The sequence below is a fragment of the Trichomycterus rosablanca genome, chromosome 5, assembly GCF_030014385.1.
Source record: "Trichomycterus rosablanca isolate fTriRos1 chromosome 5, fTriRos1.hap1, whole genome shotgun sequence".
Lineage (NCBI taxonomy): Eukaryota > Metazoa > Chordata > Actinopteri > Siluriformes > Trichomycteridae > Trichomycterus > Trichomycterus rosablanca.
The window spans coordinates 44562481-44582484 of NC_085992.1; the positions used below are offsets into that span (position 1 = coordinate 44562481).

Here is a 20004-nt window from a genome sequence, read left to right on the forward strand (position 1 = left end):
GTGTGGAGAAGCCCCAAAGAAGCGTACCACCCAGACTGTTGCATGACCAGAGTGAAGCATGGGGGTGGATCAGTGATGGTTTGGGCTGCCATATCATGGCATTCCCTTGGCCCAATACTTGTGCTAGATGGGCGCGTCACTGCCAAGGACTACCGAACCATTCTGGAGGACCATGTGCATCCAATGGCGGTGCCGTGTATCAGGATGACAATGCACCAATACACACAGCAAGACTGGTGAAAGATTGGTTTGATGAACATGAAAGTGAAGTTGAACATCTCCCATGGCCTGCACAGTCACCAGATCTAAATATTATTGAGCCACTTTAGGGTGTTTTGGAGAAGCGAGTCAGGAAATGTTTTCCTCCACCAGCATCACGTAGTGACCTGGCCACTATCCTGCAAGAAGAATGGCTTAAAATCCCTCTGACCACTGTGCAGGACTTGTATATGTCATTTCCAAGACGAATTGAAGCTGTATTGGCCGCAAAAGGAGGCCCTACACCATACTAATAAATTATTGTGGTCTAAAACCAGGTGTTTCAGTTATTTTGTCCAACCCCTGTATATTTGAGCTGTATTATGTGTTTAAGCTGTATTATGTGTTTTTGTCTTGTTTTTATTTTTGTGTTGTATGCCATGCTGCAAAACAAATTTCCCTTTGTGGACAATAAAGACTGAACTGATGTGTTACTGCATTGTGCCCAGTGATTCTGTGAAACCATAAACACAGCAACCCTGACCAGGATAAAGTGGTGGTAAACCATGAAAATTAAACGTGTAGACCTGTCATCAACAACACATAATTACCTAATTGCTGTATTACTGTGTCCCTGTGCACAAGGCACACTCTATAAAGACAAAGAAAAGCTTGGTTTAAAGGAACTCCAGTGGCCTGCACAGAGCCCTGACCAGTAAACAGCTTTGGAATAAACATCAATTAAGGCTTTCCTGACCAACATCAGTTCCCAGCCATACAAATCACTTTTTGACGGAATAATCACAAATTCAAGACATACTTCAATGTTTTGTAAGAAGCCTTGTCAGAAGAGTGTCTCAAAAGATCACATAGAGGTCACTTTGTTTTAATTACATTAGTCTTAAAATGAGATGTCCAGCAAGCTTGTGGTCAGGTGTCCAAATACTTTTGGCCATATAATGTATCTGGTTGAGGCATTTATTCAAGTATTGGAGATTATAGAGTAAACCTCCATATCTGGGTGTCAGGGACTTTATACTATTGGAGGTGACAGGTGCTAGCCAGCATGGTAATGGTGCTAGCGGCAGAGGAATTGTAAATGACTACATTTGGCGAAATGTGGGAAAATGTGTGGGTCATCTTGTGCACCACCTACGTTTACCAGACACCTTTATCCAAAGCAACTTACACTTCTGGCCAAGGCCAATGTGCAAGCAACTGAGGCTCAAGGGCTTTGCTCAAGAGGGACACAGTGGCAACTAGGTGGTGGGACTTTGGTGTGACATTCCAATTACTAGTTTAGTACCTTAACCACTAAGCCATCAATGCACAGTATTCATGCTTATCAGTATTTATTATAATTAAAATGATTAAAATACCCTCCTACCTGTTTTCCCTCCAGAGTGTAGAGTCTCTTGACCACTCCCGAGTCCAGTTTGATGGCATCGCTGATGTCGGTGAGCACTTGTTCAAACGAGTGAGCCGTTTTCTTGTTGAGCAGAATCCGGACAGCTTTGCGAGGTTTCACTCCGCTCCGTATAACAGTCACCAGTTTGGGCCTGATGAAATCTTTGTTCTCTCTCTCCTTTAACTCATTCCTCAGTGTGGGTAAAGAGGAGAGAGAGCGTGATGTACCAAACTTTACATTCACAGACCAGTTGGGGTTAGTGTTCTTGATGTAGTTCACTCTGCGGTAGGGCTCGTTGGAGGCGCAGACGTAGCTCTCACCTGCAGGGGGATGGGAGTAAGTGGGGCAGTGTTAGGTGAACACATCTGAAACATGTTAAGGATGCACCCTGTACAGACTGACAAAAATGAGTAAAATCAGAAACCTAAACTGGCTGAACCAAAAATGAGGACTGAACCCAGGTCCTTAGTTTCTACTACTTTAAAACCAGTACTATGTACTATCATTTCAAACTTACATACAAAGACATTTGACTCTGTACTAATAAATATAAACAAACATATATTTAACAGCAGTATATAACAGCAGTATGTTTAGAATGCATTTAGTCTTTATGCACACTTGATTGTGTTGTGGATTTGATTTTGAATAGACATAATGCAGTTTTTACCCAGTAATGTATGCAGACCCTTTGTTGTTGCACTTCAAATTGTAATCATGTCTATCTGTTTGCTTTAATAATTCTTGAATTCAATTGGAGTCCCCCGGCTGGATGCAGAATGTATGAATGGGGCCGAAAAATGCAGCAAGAACATCCTTAAAAAACCTCCTCAAAACCGCACCCGAGCTCAGACTGGCCTGAACGTTCACCTTTCAACAAGACAGTGACCTAAAACATACAGCCAAAACGATACTGGAGTGACTTCAGAGCAAGTCTGTGAATTTTCATCAAACATCTGAGGAGGGAACTAAAGATGGCAGTTACCAGACTGATGGAGCTTTAAAGGATCCGTAATGAAGAATAAAATAAACAGCCCAAATCCAGGTCTACAATGCATGTAGGGGGCAGTGATAGCTCAGTGGTTAAGGTACTGGACTAGTAAACAGAAGGTTGCCGGTTCAAGCCCCGCCACCACCAAGTTGCCACTGTTGGGTTCCTGAGCAAGGCCCTTAACCCTCAATTGCTCATCGTGTTAAGCTCATCGTGTAAGTCGCTTTGGATAAAAGCGTCTGCTAAATGCTGAAAATGTAAATGTAAATGTAGAGACAAATCCAAGAAGTTCTGCAGCTGTAATTGCTGCCAGAGTGGCTTCTACAAGGTATTAAATAAAGAGTGTAAAGAATTTTGTGAATTAGAGGTTTAAATTAATTGTAATAATTTACCAAAACTGTAAAAAGTCATTCATTGTCTGTTTTACCACAGCTTTATCCTATTCAGGGTTGCGGTGGGTGCAATTCAATGGGCAAAACGTAGGAAACACCCCAGGCTTTAGTATCTCCAATTAACCTGACTGCATGTCTTTGGACTGGGGGTGGAAACTGAAGCACCCAGATAAAACCCACGCAGACACTAGGAGAACATGCAAACTCCACGCAAAAAGGACCCAGATAGCTCCACCTGGGAATCTAACCAGGAACATTCTTGCTATGAGGCAACAGTGCCAGTTACAGAGCCACTGTGCCGCCACCTCTCTAAAAACTCTCTAAGTCTCTCTATTGTAATGGGTAATTATGTAATGGGTAATGTAAAGTTCACACACACAAACACACACACACATTACTTAAACCAAACTTTTCTTTATAGACACTCCTTTGTGCACAGGGGCACAGTCATGCTGGAACGAAAAGGTCATTCCCTAAACTGTTGCTGAAAATTTGTGAAGTATATAATTTCCTTTCTTTTCATTTTATTACACACATTAAACTTAAAATTAGAAGTGGTGTCCCAATACTTTTGTCCAAATAAATACACAAACCCCATTTCCAGAAAAGATAGGACACGTTTTAAATATGCAATAAAAACTAAAATCCTGCTCAACCAGGCCTTGTCGGGAGCTTTCACTTTGATTCCTGAATCAGTGGACCACACTAAACAGTTACAGAACTGCTGTTAAATCTTTAGCAGAATATTTCTACCAAAGGTACACACTTCCTGTATATCTCCAGCCCGGTCCGAAACATGGATTTCACCCCATCATGGAATCTTCAAATGTGTGTGGAATGTAAAGCATGCTGAGACCTCTAATGCACTTCCTTTTTTGCGTACACTTCTGGCCGACATCCAGAGTATTTTCACCGACATACCAGTGTAACAGCATTCAAGCAAGCGGTCTGTCCCAAAGGCCCTGTTCAGTAACCACTCGATAAATTTGATGGTAAATGGAAACCACATGAACTGACTGAATTCATTAGTGAATGAGTGTTCTTCTATAAATCAATATATTAAATAAACTCTCCATAACTCAGGAAGGCAGTAATGTCAGCACTAGCTATAAAGCATAGTCTTATTTACTGAACTTTGCTATTTAACCTACAGCGGTGAGAAACATAAGCAGACCTTAGTTATATTCTGCATATGCATACAGTCAAAAGTATGAGACCACTAGTAAAAATGATACTTTTATTGCATTTTTCTTAAATGTATTACCATACTATTTATTACAAACCATATAACCAGCATACCAATTAAATCTTTAAATAAATGTACATGAATTTCACAACATTACAAAGAACATCTAGTAATGTCACTGAATATTTGGCTGTGTCTGTTTTTGTCTGAGAACAAAGTCCCAATAGGATTTAGGTCAAGTGACTGTAGAGGTCACTACTTTACAGTCAGCACATTTTTATCATGTTTGGTTTTTGAGTTTTGAAGGATTTATTATAATAAGGATTTAAGGTAAAATAGAGACATTTACACTTGTGGGCTCAGACCTTTGGCTGCCACTAATATAAACCACTATATAAACATACAACTAAACATTAACTGTGGGGCAGTTGTAGCCTAGTGGTTAAGGTACTGGACTAGTAATAGAAAGGCCAATGGTTCAAGCCCCACCACTACCAGGTTGCCAATGTTGGGCCCCTGAGCAAGGCACTCAACCTTCAATTGCTTAGACAATATCTAGTCATAGTACTATAAGTCACTTAAGATAAAAAAATGTAAACTGGTCTTCATCAGGTCCTGATATTTAATCAATCTAACATCAGGTAACAAACACCACATTACAGATTCCACTATTGTTATTATGTTTACCAAAAAGTTATATACCAATATTGGGAGTACTGTCCAGTAGCTTATTAAACCGACCACTTTAAGTGTCCATAAGTAATTCAAAAAGTGTTCAGTGTAAAAGCTTTTCAGTCTTACACATCACTGTGAATAGGGATGCACAAATACCATCTTATATTGTGGTAAAGCAAACATTTTGCCGCAAATAAAACATTTAAAGCTTGACAAAACACTGACCATATATGCTGGCCAACAACAGCAACAATTAAAATTCTCAGTTCTCAAACCATTAGTGTCAATAATAGCGAAGGTGATGTAACCTTGTGATAAACATTCCTCTGTCCCAATTTTTAAAAGGACCCGTGATGGATTTGAGTCCTGTCCTGGGTGTGTTACTATATTGCACTGAGACTGCCTGGGATAAAGTTGTGGTGAAAATTAATCGACAAAATAAAGGTTTGAGTAAAATAAGAAAAATCACAGATTGCTGTTTTATTGCATTTTTGCAAAACTTGCCAATTTTTCTGGAAATTGCATTTGTTGTTTCTGAAAGGTGGTTTTGCCTCTAATGATGCAAGTCAAGGGACTACGCTAAATGGAGCACTTCATGGAGTATTTCAAGCAGAAAAGTTATATAAATTCTGGTTCTGGTGAGTTCATATACAGTAAAGTTTGACTGAAATTTCATCTACAGAGCAATTCTGAACGACCATGGCTCATGTCTAAGCAGAACACTGATGCTCCTACATTCCAAGATGACAGCTGTAATGCATATAGGATTTGTTGAGCAGTATTGGTGCTGTTATGCGAGGACAGAAGAATCCAAGTCCATGAGCTTATATTTATAGCAAAAAATGTTTGTTCAAAAAAGATCTTTCAAAACTCATGAGATTAAAAGAGATCCACAGATCTGATGAAAGGCGTGTTTGCCTGGTGTCTGGGTGAGCGTGGGTGGGTAGCACTGCTTGGCACTACAACGCATGCAGCTGCTCTGAAAATGGATCTTTGTCACGATGGAAAACATCACTTATTAGTGTTTAGACTTTCTTCAAATGTTTTGGAAATTGGTAATATTAAAATAATCAAGGAATTGTAACTCTTTGTCAAATCATTATTTAGTAATTCTTATTTTTAAGAATTAATATATATATACAGTATATATATATATACTGTATATATATATACAGTGTATCACAAAAGTGAGTACACCCCTCACATTTCTGCAGATATTTAAGTATATCTTTTCATGGGACAACACTGACAAAATGACACTTTGACACAATGAAAAGTAGTCTGTGTGCAGCTTATATAACAGTGTAAATTTATTCTTCCCTCAAAATAACTCAATATACAGCCATTAATGTCTAAACCACCGGCAACAAAAGTGAGTACACCCCTAAGAGACTACACCCCTAAATGTCCAAATTGAGCACTGCTTTTCATTTTCCCTCCAAAATGTCATGCGACTTGTTAGTGTTACTAGGTCTCAGGTGTGCATAGGGAGCAGGTGTGTTCAATTTAGTAGTACAGCTCTCACACTCTCTCATACTGGTCACTGAAAGTTCCAACATGGCACCTCATGGCAAAGAACTCTCTGAGGATCTTAAAAGACGAATTGTTGCGCTACATGAAGATGGCCAAGGCTACAAGAAGATTGCCAACACCCTGAAACTGAGCTGCAGCACAGTGGCCAAGATCATCCAGCGTTTTAAAAGAGCAGGGTCCACTCAGAACAGACCTCGCGTTGGTCGTCCAAAGAAGCTGAGTGCACGTGCTCAGCGTCACATCCAACTGCTGTCTTTGAAAGATAGGCGCAGGAGTGCTGTCAGCATTGCTGCAGAGATTGAAAAGGTGGGGGGTCAGCCTGTCAGTGCTCAGACCATACGCCGCACACTACATCAAATTGGTCTGCATGGCCGTCACCCCAGAAGGAAGCCTCTTCTGAAGTCTCTACACAAGAAAGCCCACAAACAGTTTGCTGAAGACATGTCAACAAAGGACATGGATTACTGGAACCATGTCCTATGGTCTGATGAGACCAAGATTAATTTGTTTGGTTCAGATGGTCTCAAGCATGTGTGGCGGCAATCAGGTGATGAGTACAAAGATAAGTGTGTCATGCCTACAGTCAAGCATGGTGGTGGGAATGCCATGGTCTGGGGCTGCATGAGTGCAGCAGGTGTTGGGGAGTTACATTTCATTGAGGGACACATGAACTCCAATATGTACTGTGAAATACTGAAGCAGAGCATGATCCCCTCCCTCCGGAAACTGGGTCGCAGGGCAGTGTTCCAGCATGATAATGACCCCAAACACACCTCTAAGACGACCACTGCTTTATTGAAGAGGCTGAGGGTAAAGGTGATGGACTGGCCAAGCATGTCTCCAGACCTAAACCCAATAGAACATCTTTGGGGCATCCTCAAGCGGAAGGTGGAGGAGCGCAAAGTCTCGAATATCCGCCAGCTCCGTGATGTCGTCATGGAGGAGTGGAAAAGCATTCCAGTGGCAACCTGTGAAGCTCTGGTAAACTCCATGCCCAGGAGAGTTAAGGCAGTTCTGGGAAATAATGGTGGCCACACAAAATATTGACACTTCAGGAACTTTCACTAAGGGGTGTACTCACTTTTGTTGCCGGTGGTTTAGACATTAATGGCTGTATATTGAGTTATTTTGAGGGAAGAATAAATATACACTGTTATATAAGCTGCACACAGACTACTTTTCATTGTGTCAAAGTGTCATTTTGTCAGTGTTGTCCCATGAAAAGATATACTTAAATATCTGCAGAAATGTGAGGGGTGTACTCACTTTTGTGATACACTGTATATATATATATATATATATATATATATACACATATATATACATAAAGCTAACCCATGCCCCCTCCAACACGTGGGCAGCAGCCGTATGCATTTTATTACCTACACCAGACGAGATCAGCCATAGACCAGCTCCGTGTACAGAGAGACACACCGTGAGATGTACACACCTACGATGTATTCGAGATCCCAGCTCTGGTGTGCTAGCTTGTGTTTTTACCTAAGCGGTTTTTAAAATTGGTTTAAAAAAATCTGAAACTTAAAACTAAATCTGCAGTTAAATTCAAATTGGGACAGCAGTGACAACAGTTTGGGGAAGACTATTCCCTGTTTCAGCATTACTGTGCCCAAGTGTACAAAGAAAAGTCCATAAAAACATGACAGGTTTAGTGTGGAGAAATTCAAGTGGGCTGAACAAAGTCCTGACCTTTGCCCTATTGAACACCTTTGGAACATTGATTTTGAGTCAGCCCTTTTCCGTCCAATTCCAGTAAAAAAGTGGAGGCTGTTATCTACTAATGGCCATGTTTTCAGAATGGTATCATAACAAGCTCATGGTCAGGTGTCCACATAGTGCACGTTTTTCCTGTGACCTCGTCACCTATCAGATTCAACCATCAATCTATTAATTTATTAATAATAAAATCCCACTTCTTCATTTAAACAGAAGAAGGAAGCAGACTCCCAAGAGACCAGCCTTTATTAAGCTGCCAAATTAACAAAAGGCTAATTTAGCCATTTAGTTCCAGATGGGGTCACCATTGCTGATGCATGACACAAATTCATTTACACACTGATGAGAGAAAAGGAAGAGGAACTGGTTATGCTTAAACTGGAGATAGTGGGATATGACTTTGGTCCTAATATGGGACTCAGGTGTGAAATGTCCACAGTGGGTGGCGACCCTGTTCCCCCTTTCTACTTAACCAGTGTACTTCTGGTGTCCACCTGAGCCCCCTTAAATATACACTCCTGTTTAATTAAGATGGGACTCTATCCATTAACACAAAGTAGATCTACAAAGCGGCTTATATTTAGTCATTATCACAGTTTTTAGTTTGTTAATTAGTTTAAAAGACGTCTTATTTAAGAAAGAAAACAGCAAATGTTAGATGTACAGTTAAAGTGTTAAATACAGCAGATAGGATCAGCATAAAGACCTAAAGGACTGAGCATGACAATAAGCATGCAGGTATCAGAACTGCATGTTAGAGCTATGGAAGAAGGTCAGCTCTGATGAATCCTGTATACTCCAAAATCGTGGAGATGGCTGGAGATGTGTACATCTTTTACCTGCAACAGGATGCAGATGGCACCAGGATGCAGTACTGGATGATCTACCTCAGAGATACAGACATTGAAAGAGATGCTGGTAATGACCTGGTTCCATATACCACAGGACTCTTTTAGATGTCTTGAGAAATCCATGTCTTAGAGTCAGAGCTGTCTTGACAGTGTATTAGCCGGGCGGCCCTCATGTTTTTGGCACATCACATCAGGCACATCAGGCATATCCCTTGGCTTCTTTCACCATAACAGAGTTGAGGTCAGTACTTTGGGAAGGCCATTTCAAAAGATTATTTTAGGCCACTATAAATGATGGGCAGTGGTAGCTAAAAAATTAGGTTATTGGACTATTCATTCGAAAGTCACTGGTTCAAACCCTACTATAGCCAAGTTGCCACTGTTGGGTCCCTGAGGTAAGCCCTTAACCCTCAAATGCTCTATTTATTGCAGTTATAATTGTAAGTTGTGTCTTGTAAATGTACAATTGTTTATTTTATGTTTTATGTTGTTTTTTTGAGTCACAGTCCTTTGAAACATCTAGGTAGAGGTCATCAGAGTGCACATGCAAATTCAGCATTTTTTTAATTTGGTGCAAAAACAAACAAATAATAAAACCAGCTGTTAATTAAGAATTTGAGGAGTTTGAGCTACTATGTGTTTAGCTGTCATTAATGGGATAACCCAGTGCCCCCAACTACCAATAAGTAGAAGTAATCAGACATGTAGGATTGAACACAGGCCCTTGGTAAATAACATAAACTCCACAGATCAGACCAAAATATTTCATTTGAATGATTTTGCTACAGCATTTTGCTTTAGGAATGGATTGTTGTCTTCAGTTGATTACTAAGTCATGACTAAAAGTTACAACTGTACAACTATCCAGACTTCTGCAGACTAACTAATGGATGCTTGATTACCAACATCAGCGCTCCCATCCCATCAGGAGGAACATAAACGTATTCCCTGTGGATGTTGAGGTTATCCTAAAAGGATTTATTTTGTGTCTGAGCAAATGAACAGGCTGAATAAAAAGCTGGCCCTGCTGCTCCCTGCACACCAAACAATGCACCGACTCAGCTGCACATTAACACAGTCAATACACATTAAGGGCCTCATGGACAAGGTAATTTGCTCTGTGTCACATGACCGCAAGAAAAAGTACAATCCCAAATTAGAAAAAATGTATCTATCCCAACTTTTTTCTTATTTGGGATGTATTTATTCCTTTATGTTTACCAAATGCTTCATCCCAGTGAGGTTCTGGTGCCAGCTGGAAACACTGGGCGCAAGGCAGGACTACACTCTGGAGACTGCCAATCTGCCAATCACATTTACTCTCTTACTTAAACCTGTGGGCAAATCAGAACCACCAATCCACCTTCTGCAAGTTTTGGGAGATACAAGGAACCCATAGAACCCACAAAGGCTTGAGAGGATACCAATTCAACAAACCAAGCTCAGACTGGCTTGAACCCAGGCCGTCTACACCCATGTTTCTGTGCAGCATCTTTTCTGACAGCTTTGCCCTCATGCTGCTCATATCGCACAGTTCAAATAAACAATGTGACCAAAAGTTTGTGAACACTATGACATCACATTATGATCTTGTATGACATAAAATGAAACCATAGGTATGAATATAAAGTGGAACTTTTCGGCTTGATTTGGATGTGTGGACAAAAGCTAACAAAACACTTCAGCCAGGTTACATTATACCTGCTATAAAATATGGTGGTGGTAGTATCATGCTTTATAGATGCTTTTGAGCATAACTTGCTTTTGGTAGTCTGGTCAGGGTTTATTAGAACATCGGTGATGCACGGTACCAAGAGCAATTAAAGTAATTAATTATGTTCATTAAGTTAAATTCATTTGGTGCACTCTGATAGTGCAGCAGTCTAATACACTAGCATCAGGGCTCTCTGTAAGAATTCACTTCTGGTCAGTGGTGGACATGAGGAAATTTGTGAGATGTAAATAAGCACAGGAAGAAAAATAAACAAATGCTTGCAGACACACTGCCTAGATCAGGCCATCTTCTGAATGTAGTTAACGAGTTTAAAAGGTTCTTGTTAGGGTGACCGGTGACATCAACTGTCTGAAGCCAATGTTTAAGCTGATGGTGCACCATATCCTAGGATTTGCATCAAAAGTTGTATAAAATGTGCAAAACTTTATTCTTAAGACTTTTGACACAGTTGCAAAAAGTCTTTTGGACTGGTGAGACTAACGTAGAACTTTTTGTTTTGAATTTACAGCCATGGTCTATCAACTCTGATCCTTAAGACCCAATGTCCTAAATAATTTTGAGTTTTTTACACTCCCAACATACCTGATTTGGATGCAGGAACCAATTATTACCCCTTCAATAAGTTGCCTCAGGTTGCTTTGGGTAGAGCAGGGAAAGCTGTAGGTCAGTGGACCTCTGGGACTGATGTCATTTTTATCCTGGTCAGGGTCACTGTCTGTTGCCACCGGGATGCCAATCCACTGCAGGGCAACACACACAGTTACACTCACACCTAGGGGTGATTTAGAGCAGCCAATACCTCTGCAAGCTTTGGGGAAGTGGAAATAAAGAGGACACCCAAAAGGATGAAGAGAGAACATGTTCAACTTCAACCAAACCAGGTCCTTAGGAAAGTTGTGTGGCACCTCCTGCACCACTGTATCATCCTTTATGTCGTTAGATCCAAATCTTACAAGATCCATAAGCCAGGAAATAACATCCACAATGTAAAATATGGTGGTGATAGCATCATGACTGTCAGAATGGGTTTTAACTGGAAGGACTGGGAGTATGGTCAGGTTTATAAAAAAAAAAGAGCCTAAACTGGGAGGCAAGTCAAAGCAACACTGCCGAAGCAAATCTTAACTCTGCCAGTCATGTCCACACACCCACCTTCTACAAGTTTGTCTAAACTGGTGCTCTACCAGTCATGTCCACACACCCACCTTCTACAAGTTTATCTAAACTGGTGCTCTACCAGTCATGTCCACAAACCCACCTTCTACAAGTTTATCTAAACTGGTGCTCTACCAGTCATGTCCACACACCCACCTTCTACAAGTTTGTCTAAACTGGTGCTCTACCAGTCATGTCCACACACCCACCTTCTACAAGTTTGTCTAAACTGGTGCTCTACCAGTTATGTCCACACACCCACCTTCTACAAGTTTGTCTAAACTGGTGCTCTACCAGTCATGTCCACACACCCACCTTCTACAAGTTTATCTAAACTGGTGCTCTACCAGTCATGTCCACAAACCCACCTTCTACAAGTTTGTCTAAACTGGTGCTCTACCAGTCATGTCCACACACCCACCTTCTACAAGTTCGTCTAAACTGGTGCTCTACCAGTCATGTCCACACACCCACCTTCTACAAGTTCGTCTAAACTGGTGCTCTACCAGTCATGTCCACACACCCACCTTCTACAAGTTCGTCTAAACTGGTGCTCTACCAGTCATGTCCACACACCCACCTTCTACAAGTTCGTCTAAACTGGTGCTCTACCAGTCATGTCCACACACCCACCTTCTACAAGTTCGTCTAAACTGGTGCTCTACCAGTCATGTCCACACACTTACCTTCTACAAGTTCGTCTAAACTGGTGCTCTACCAGTCATGTCCACACACCCACCTTCTACAAGTTCGTCTAAACTGGTGCTCTACCAGTCATGTCCGCACACTTACCCTCTACAAGTTCATCTAAACTGGTGCTCTACCAGTCATGTCCGCACACTTACCCTCTACAAGTTCATCTAAACTGGTGCTCTACCAGTCATGTCCACACACCCACCTTCTACAAGTTTGTCTAAACTGGTGCTCTACCAGTCATGTCCACACACCCACCTTCTACAAGTTCGTCCAAACTGGTGCTCTACCAGTCATGTCCACACACCCACCTTCTACAAGTTCGTCTAAACTGGTGCTCTACCAGTCATGTCCACACACTTACCTTCTACAAGTTTATCTAAACTGGTGCTCTACCAGTCATGTCCACACACCCACCTTCTACAAGTTCGTCTAAACTGGTGCTCTACCAGTCATGTCCACACACCCACCTTCTACAAGTTCGTCCAAACTGGTGTTCTACCAGTTATGTCCGCACACTTACCCTCTACAAGTTCATCTAAACTGGTGCTCTACCAGTCATGTCCACACACCCACCTTCTACAAGTTTGTCTAAACTGGTGCTCTACCAGTCATGTCTACACACCCACCTTCTACAAGTTCGTCCAAACTGGTGCTCTACCAGTCATGTCCACACACCCACCTTCTACAAGTTCGTCTAAACTGGTGCTCTACCAGTCATGTCCACACACCCACCTTCTACAAGTTTATCTAAACTGGTGCTCTACCAGTCATGTCCACACACCCACCTTCTACAAGTTCGTCTAAACTGGTGCTCTACCAGTCATGTCCACACACCCACCTTCTACAAGTTTATCTAAACTGGTGCTCTACCAGTCATGTCTACACACCCACCTTCTACAAGTTCGTCCAAACTGGTGCTCTACCAGTCATGTCCACACACCCACCTTCTACAAGTTCGTCTAAACTGGTGCTCTACCAGTCATGTCCACACACCCACCTTCTACAAGTTCGTCCAAACTGGTGTTCTACCAGTTATGTCCGCACACTTACCCTCTACAAGTTCATCTAAACTGGTGCTCTACCAGTCATGTCCACACACCCACCTTCTACAAGTTCGTCTAAACTGGTGCTCTACCAGTCATGTCCACACACCCACCTTCTACAAGTTTATCTAAACTGGTGCTCTACCAGTCATGTCTACACACCCACCTTCTACAAGTTCGTCCAAACTGGTGCTCTACCAGTCATGTCCACACACCCACCTTCTACAAGTTCGTCTAAACTGGTGCTCTACCAGTCATGTCCACACACCCACCTTCTACAAGTTCGTCCAAACTGGTGTTCTACCAGTTATGTCCGCACACTTACCCTCTACAAGTTCATCTAAACTGGTGCTCTACCAGTCATGTCCACACACCCACCTTCTACAAGTTTGTCTAAACTGGTGCTCTACCAGTCATGTCTACACACCCACCTTCTACAAGTTCGTCCAAACTGGTGCTCTACCAGTCATGTCCACACACCCACCTTCTACAAGTTCGTCTAAACTGGTGCTCTACCAGTCATGTCCACACACCCACCTTCTACAAGTTTATCTAAACTGGTGCTCTACCAGTCATGTCCACACACCCACCTTCTACAAGTTCGTCTAAACTGGTGCTCTACCAGTCATGTCCACACACCCACCTTCTACAAGTTTATCTAAACTGGTGCTCTACCAGTCATGTCTACACACCCACCTTCTACAAGTTCGTCCAAACTGGTGCTCTACCAGTCATGTCCACACACCCACCTTCTACAAGTTCGTCTAAACTGGTGCTCTACCAGTCATGTCCACACACCCACCTTCTACAAGTTCGTCTAAACTGGTGCTCTACCAGTCATGTCCACACACCCACCTTCTACAAGTTCGTCTAAACTGGTGCTCTACCAGTCATGTCCACACACCCACCTTCTACAAGTTCGTCTAAACTGGTGCTCTACCAGTCATGTCCGCACACTTACCCTCTACAAGTTCATCTAAACTGGTGCTCTACCAGTCATGTCCGCACACTTACCCTCTACAAGTTCATCTAAACTGGTGCTCTACCAGTCATGTCCACACACCCACCTTCTACAAGTTTGTCTAAACTGGTGCTCTACCAGTCATGTCCACACACCCACCTTCTACAAGTTCGTCCAAACTGGTGCTCTACCAGTCATGTCCACACACCCACCTTCTACAAGTTCGTCTAAACTGGTGCTCTACCAGTCATGTCCACACACTTACCTTCTACAAGTTTATCTAAACTGGTGCTCTACCAGTCATGTCCACACACCCACCTTCTACAAGTTCGTCTAAACTGGTGCTCTACCAGTCATGTCCACACACCCACCTTCTACAAGTTCGTCCAAACTGGTGTTCTACCAGTTATGTCCGCACACTTACCCTCTACAAGTTCATCTAAACTGGTGCTCTACCAGTCATGTCCACACACCCACCTTCTACAAGTTTGTCTAAACTGGTGCTCTACCAGTCATGTCTACACACCCACCTTCTACAAGTTCGTCCAAACTGGTGCTCTACCAGTCATGTCCACACACCCACCTTCTACAAGTTCGTCTAAACTGGTGCTCTACCAGTCATGTCCACACACCCACCAGTCATGTCCACACACCCACCTTCTACAAGTTTATCTAAACTGGTGCTCTACCAGTCATGTCCACACACCCACCTTCTACAAGTTCGTCTAAACTGGTGCTCTACCAGTCATGTCCACACACCCACCTTCTACAAGTTTATCTAAACTGGTGCTCTACCAGTCATGTCTACACACCCACCTTCTACAAGTTTGTCCAAACTGGTGCTCTACCAGTCATGTCCACACACCCACCTTCTACAAGTTTGTCTAAACTGGTGCTCTACCAGTTATGTCCACACACCCACCTTCTACAAGTTTGTCTAAACTGGTGCTCTACCAGTCATGTCCACACACCCACCTTCTACAAGTTTGTCTAAACTGGTGCTCTACCAGTCATGTCCACACACCCACCTTCTACAAGTTCATCTAAACTGGTGTTCTACCAGTCATGTCCACACACTTACCTTCTACAAGTTCGTCTAAACTGGTGCTCTACCAGTCATGTCCACACACTTACCTTCTACAAGTTTATCTAAACTGGTGCTCTACCAGTCATGTCCACACACCCACCTTCTACAAGTTTGTCTAAACTGGTGCTCTACCAGTCATGTCCACACACCCACCTTCTACAAGTTTGTCTAAACTGGTGCTCTACCAGTCATGTCCACACACCCACCTTCTACAAGTTCGTCTAAACTGGTGCTCTACCAGTCATGTCCACACACTTACCTTCTACAAGTTTATCTAAACTGGTGCTCTACCAGTCATGTCCACACACCCACCTTCTACAAGTTCGTCTAAACTGGTGCTCTACCAGTCATGTCCACACACCCACCTTCTACAAGTTCGTCTAAACTGGTGCTCTACCAGTCATGTCCACACACCCACCTTCTACAAGTTTATCTAAACTGGTGCTCTACCAGTCATGTCCACACACCCACCTTCTACAAGTTCGTCTAAACTGGTGCTCTACCAGTCATGTCCACACACCCACCTTCTACAAGTTTATCTAAACTGGTGCTCTACCAGTCATGTCTACACACCCACCTTCTACAAGTTCGTCCAAACTGGTGCTCTACCAGTCATGTCCACACACCCACCTTCTACAAGTTCGTCTAAACTGGTGCTCTACCAGTCATGTCCACACACCCACCTTCTACAAGTTTATCTAAACTGGTGCTCTACCAGTCATGTCTACACACCCACCTTCTACAAGTTTGTCCAAACTGGTGCTCTACCAGTCATGTCCACACACCCACCTTCTACAAGTTTGTCTAAACTGGTGCTCTACCAGTTATGTCCACACACCCACCTTCTACAAGTTTGTCTAAACTGGTGCTCTACCAGTCATGTCCACACACCCACCTTCTACAAGTTTGTCTAAACTGGTGCTCTACCAGTCATGTCCACACACCCACCTTCTACAAGTTCATCTAAACTGGTGTTCTACCAGTCATGTCCACACACTTACCTTCTACAAGTTCGTCTAAACTGGTGCTCTACCAGTCATGTCCACACACTTACCTTCTACAAGTTTATCTAAACTGGTGCTCTACCAGTCATGTCCACACACCCACCTTCTACAAGTTTGTCTAAACTGGTGCTCTACCAGTCATGTCCACACACCCACCTTCTACAAGTTTGTCTAAACTGGTGCTCTACCAGTCATGTCCACACACCCACCTTCTACAAGTTCGTCTAAACTGGTGCTCTACCAGTCATGTCCACACACTTACCTTCTACAAGTTTATCTAAACTGGTGCTCTACCAGTCATGTCCACACACCCACCTTCTACAAGTTCGTCTAAACTGGTGCTCTACCAGTCATGTCCACACACCCACCTTCTACAAGTTCGTCTAAACTGGTGCTCTACCAGTCATGTCCACACACCCACCTTCTACAAGTTTATCTAAACTGGTGCTCTACCAGTCATGTCCACACACCCACCTTCTACAAGTTCGTCTAAACTGGTGCTCTACCAGTCATGTCCACACACCCACCTTCTACAAGTTTATCTAAACTGGTGCTCTACCAGTCATGTCTACACACCCACCTTCTACAAGTTCGTCCAAACTGGTGCTCTACCAGTCATGTCCACACACCCACCTTCTACAAGTTCGTCTAAACTGGTGCTCTACCAGTCATGTCCACACACCCACCTTCTACAAGTTTGTCTAAACTGGTGCTCTACCAGTCATGTCCACACACCCACCTTCTACAAGTTTGTCTAAACTGGTGCTCTACCAGTCATGTCCACACACCCACCTTCTACAAGTTCGTCTAAACTGGTGCTCTACCAGTCATGTCCACACACTTACCTTCTACAAGTTTATCTAAACTGGTGCTCTACCAGTCATGTCCACACACCCACCTTCTACAAGTTCGTCTAAACTGGTGCTCTACCAGTCATGTCCACACACTTACCCTCTACAAGTTCATCTAAACTGGTGCTCTACCAGTCATGTCCACACACCCACCTTCTACAAGTTTGTCTAAACTGGTGCTCTACCAGTCATGTCTACACACCCACCTTCTACAAGTTCGTCCAAACTGGTGCTCTACCAGTCATGTCCACACACCCACCTTCTACAAGTTCGTCTAAACTGGTGCTCTACCAGTCATGTCCACACACCCACCTTCTACAAGTTTATCTAAACTGGTGCTCTACCAGTCATGTCCACACACCCACCTTCTACAAGTTCGTCTAAACTGGTGCTCTACCAGTCATGTCCACACACCCACCTTCTACAAGTTTATCTAAACTGGTGCTCTACCAGTCATGTCTACACACCCACCTTCTACAAGTTCGTCCAAACTGGTGCTCTACCAGTCATGTCCACACACCCACCTTCTACAAGTTCGTCTAAACTGGTGCTCTACCAGTCATGTCCACACACCCACCTTCTACAAGTTCGTCCAAACTGGTGTTCTACCAGTTATGTCCGCACACTTACCCTCTACAAGTTCATCTAAACTGGTGCTCTACCAGTCATGTCCACACACCCACCTTCTACAAGTTCGTCTAAACTGGTGCTCTACCAGTCATGTCCACACACCCACCTTCTACAAGTTTATCTAAACTGGTGCTCTACCAGTCATGTCTACACACCCACCTTCTACAAGTTCGTCCAAACTGGTGCTCTACCAGTCATGTCCACACACCCACCTTCTACAAGTTCGTCTAAACTGGTGCTCTACCAGTCATGTCCACACACCCACCTTCTACAAGTTCGTCCAAACTGGTGTTCTACCAGTTATGTCCGCACACTTACCCTCTACAAGTTCATCTAAACTGGTGCTCTACCAGTCATGTCCACACACCCACCTTCTACAAGTTTGTCTAAACTGGTGCTCTACCAGTCATGTCTACACACCCACCTTCTACAAGTTCGTCCAAACTGGTGCTCTACCAGTCATGTCCACACACCCACCTTCTACAAGTTCGTCTAAACTGGTGCTCTACCAGTCATGTCCACACACCCACCTTCTACAAGTTTATCTAAACTGGTGCTCTACCAGTCATGTCCACACACCCACCTTCTACAAGTTCGTCTAAACTGGTGCTCTACCAGTCATGTCCACACACCCACCTTCTACAAGTTTATCTAAACTGGTGCTCTACCAGTCATGTCTACACACCCACCTTCTACAAGTTCGTCCAAACTGGTGCTCTACCAGTCATGTCCACACACCCACCTTCTACAAGTTCGTCTAAACTGGTGCTCTACCAGTCATGTCCACACACCCACCTTCTACAAGTTCGTCTAAACTGGTGCTCTACCAGTCATGTCCACACACCCACCTTCTACAAGTTCGTCTAAACTGGTGCTCTACCAGTCATGTCCACACACCCACCTTCTACAAGTTCGTCTAAACTGGTGCTCTACCAGTCATGTCCACACACCCACCTTCTACAAGTTTATCTAAACTGGTGCTCTACCAGTCATGTCCACACACCCACCTTCTACAAGTTCGTCTAAACTGGTGCTCTACCAGTCATGTCCACACACTTACCTTCTACAAGTTTATCTAAACTGGTGCTCTACCAGTCATGTCCACACACCCACCTTCTACAAGTTTGTCTAAACTGGTGCTCTACCAGTCATGTCCACACACTTACCTTCTACAAGTTCATCTAAACTGGTGATCCTTCTGGTCCCGTCTATGGTGTAAATGCAGCGCACCCCCTGTGGCAGGTTCACTCCGTCCGACAGTGAGCGGGTGAGTTCGACCAGCAGTGCGTCCAGAGAGCGGAACCGATCAGCGGACACGGCGTATGGTAATCCCTGGTAGTGCCGATCTCCGTTGCGGTAAAAGCGCACTCTGCGCGCGCGCTTCTCCGCCGACAGCGACTGCAGCGTGCGCGCGCGGTACAGGCTGCAGTGCGCGCTGTGTGCAGGACTCGCGACCCAGCTGTGACCGTTATTACCGTTATTACCGTTGTTACCGTTAGTGCGGGGCACGCACCGGGAGATCACTGAACGTCGGTATTTCTTCTCCCGCTCTTCAAAATGTTCGCACTCTATGCTCCCACTTATGGGCATGATGGAAACACGTTCCGAATAACGGTTAATACGGTTCCGGTGATTAAAAAGGCTCCAAGTACGCACAACGTACCGGTTTGTTCTGCGCAATTATTGAGGAAGAGAGACTCATCATGCAGAAAATGCACCAACTTGAAAGCTTCAATCAGTTTGACGCAAAACAGCAAATCATCCGTTATAAAACTTTACTTTATCCGTTCCGCTATACCGACCGCATACTGAACAGCACGCGTACCCAAACTCGCGCACACGGAACACCGGGGAACACCGCGGAACACCGCTGT

General features: G+C 43.5%; 1 protein-coding gene across 2 annotated transcripts in view; it reads right to left on the reverse strand.

Moving 5' to 3' along the window:
* Positions 1–19829, reverse strand: part of dclk2a (doublecortin-like kinase 2a) — a 60015-nt gene extending 40186 nt beyond the window's left edge. For both annotated transcript variants that reach the window (XM_062996212.1, XM_062996211.1), the window contains exons 1-2: positions 19297–19829; positions 1586–1926 (exon numbers count right to left, since the gene is read on the reverse strand). In XM_062996212.1, the coding sequence (XP_062852282.1) occupies positions 1586–1926; positions 19297–19720 (765 nt within the window). In that variant the 5' untranslated portion in view covers positions 19721–19829. The remainder of the gene's footprint in view (positions 1–1585; positions 1927–19296) is intronic.
* Between the last annotated feature and the right edge of the window lie 175 nt (positions 19830–20004).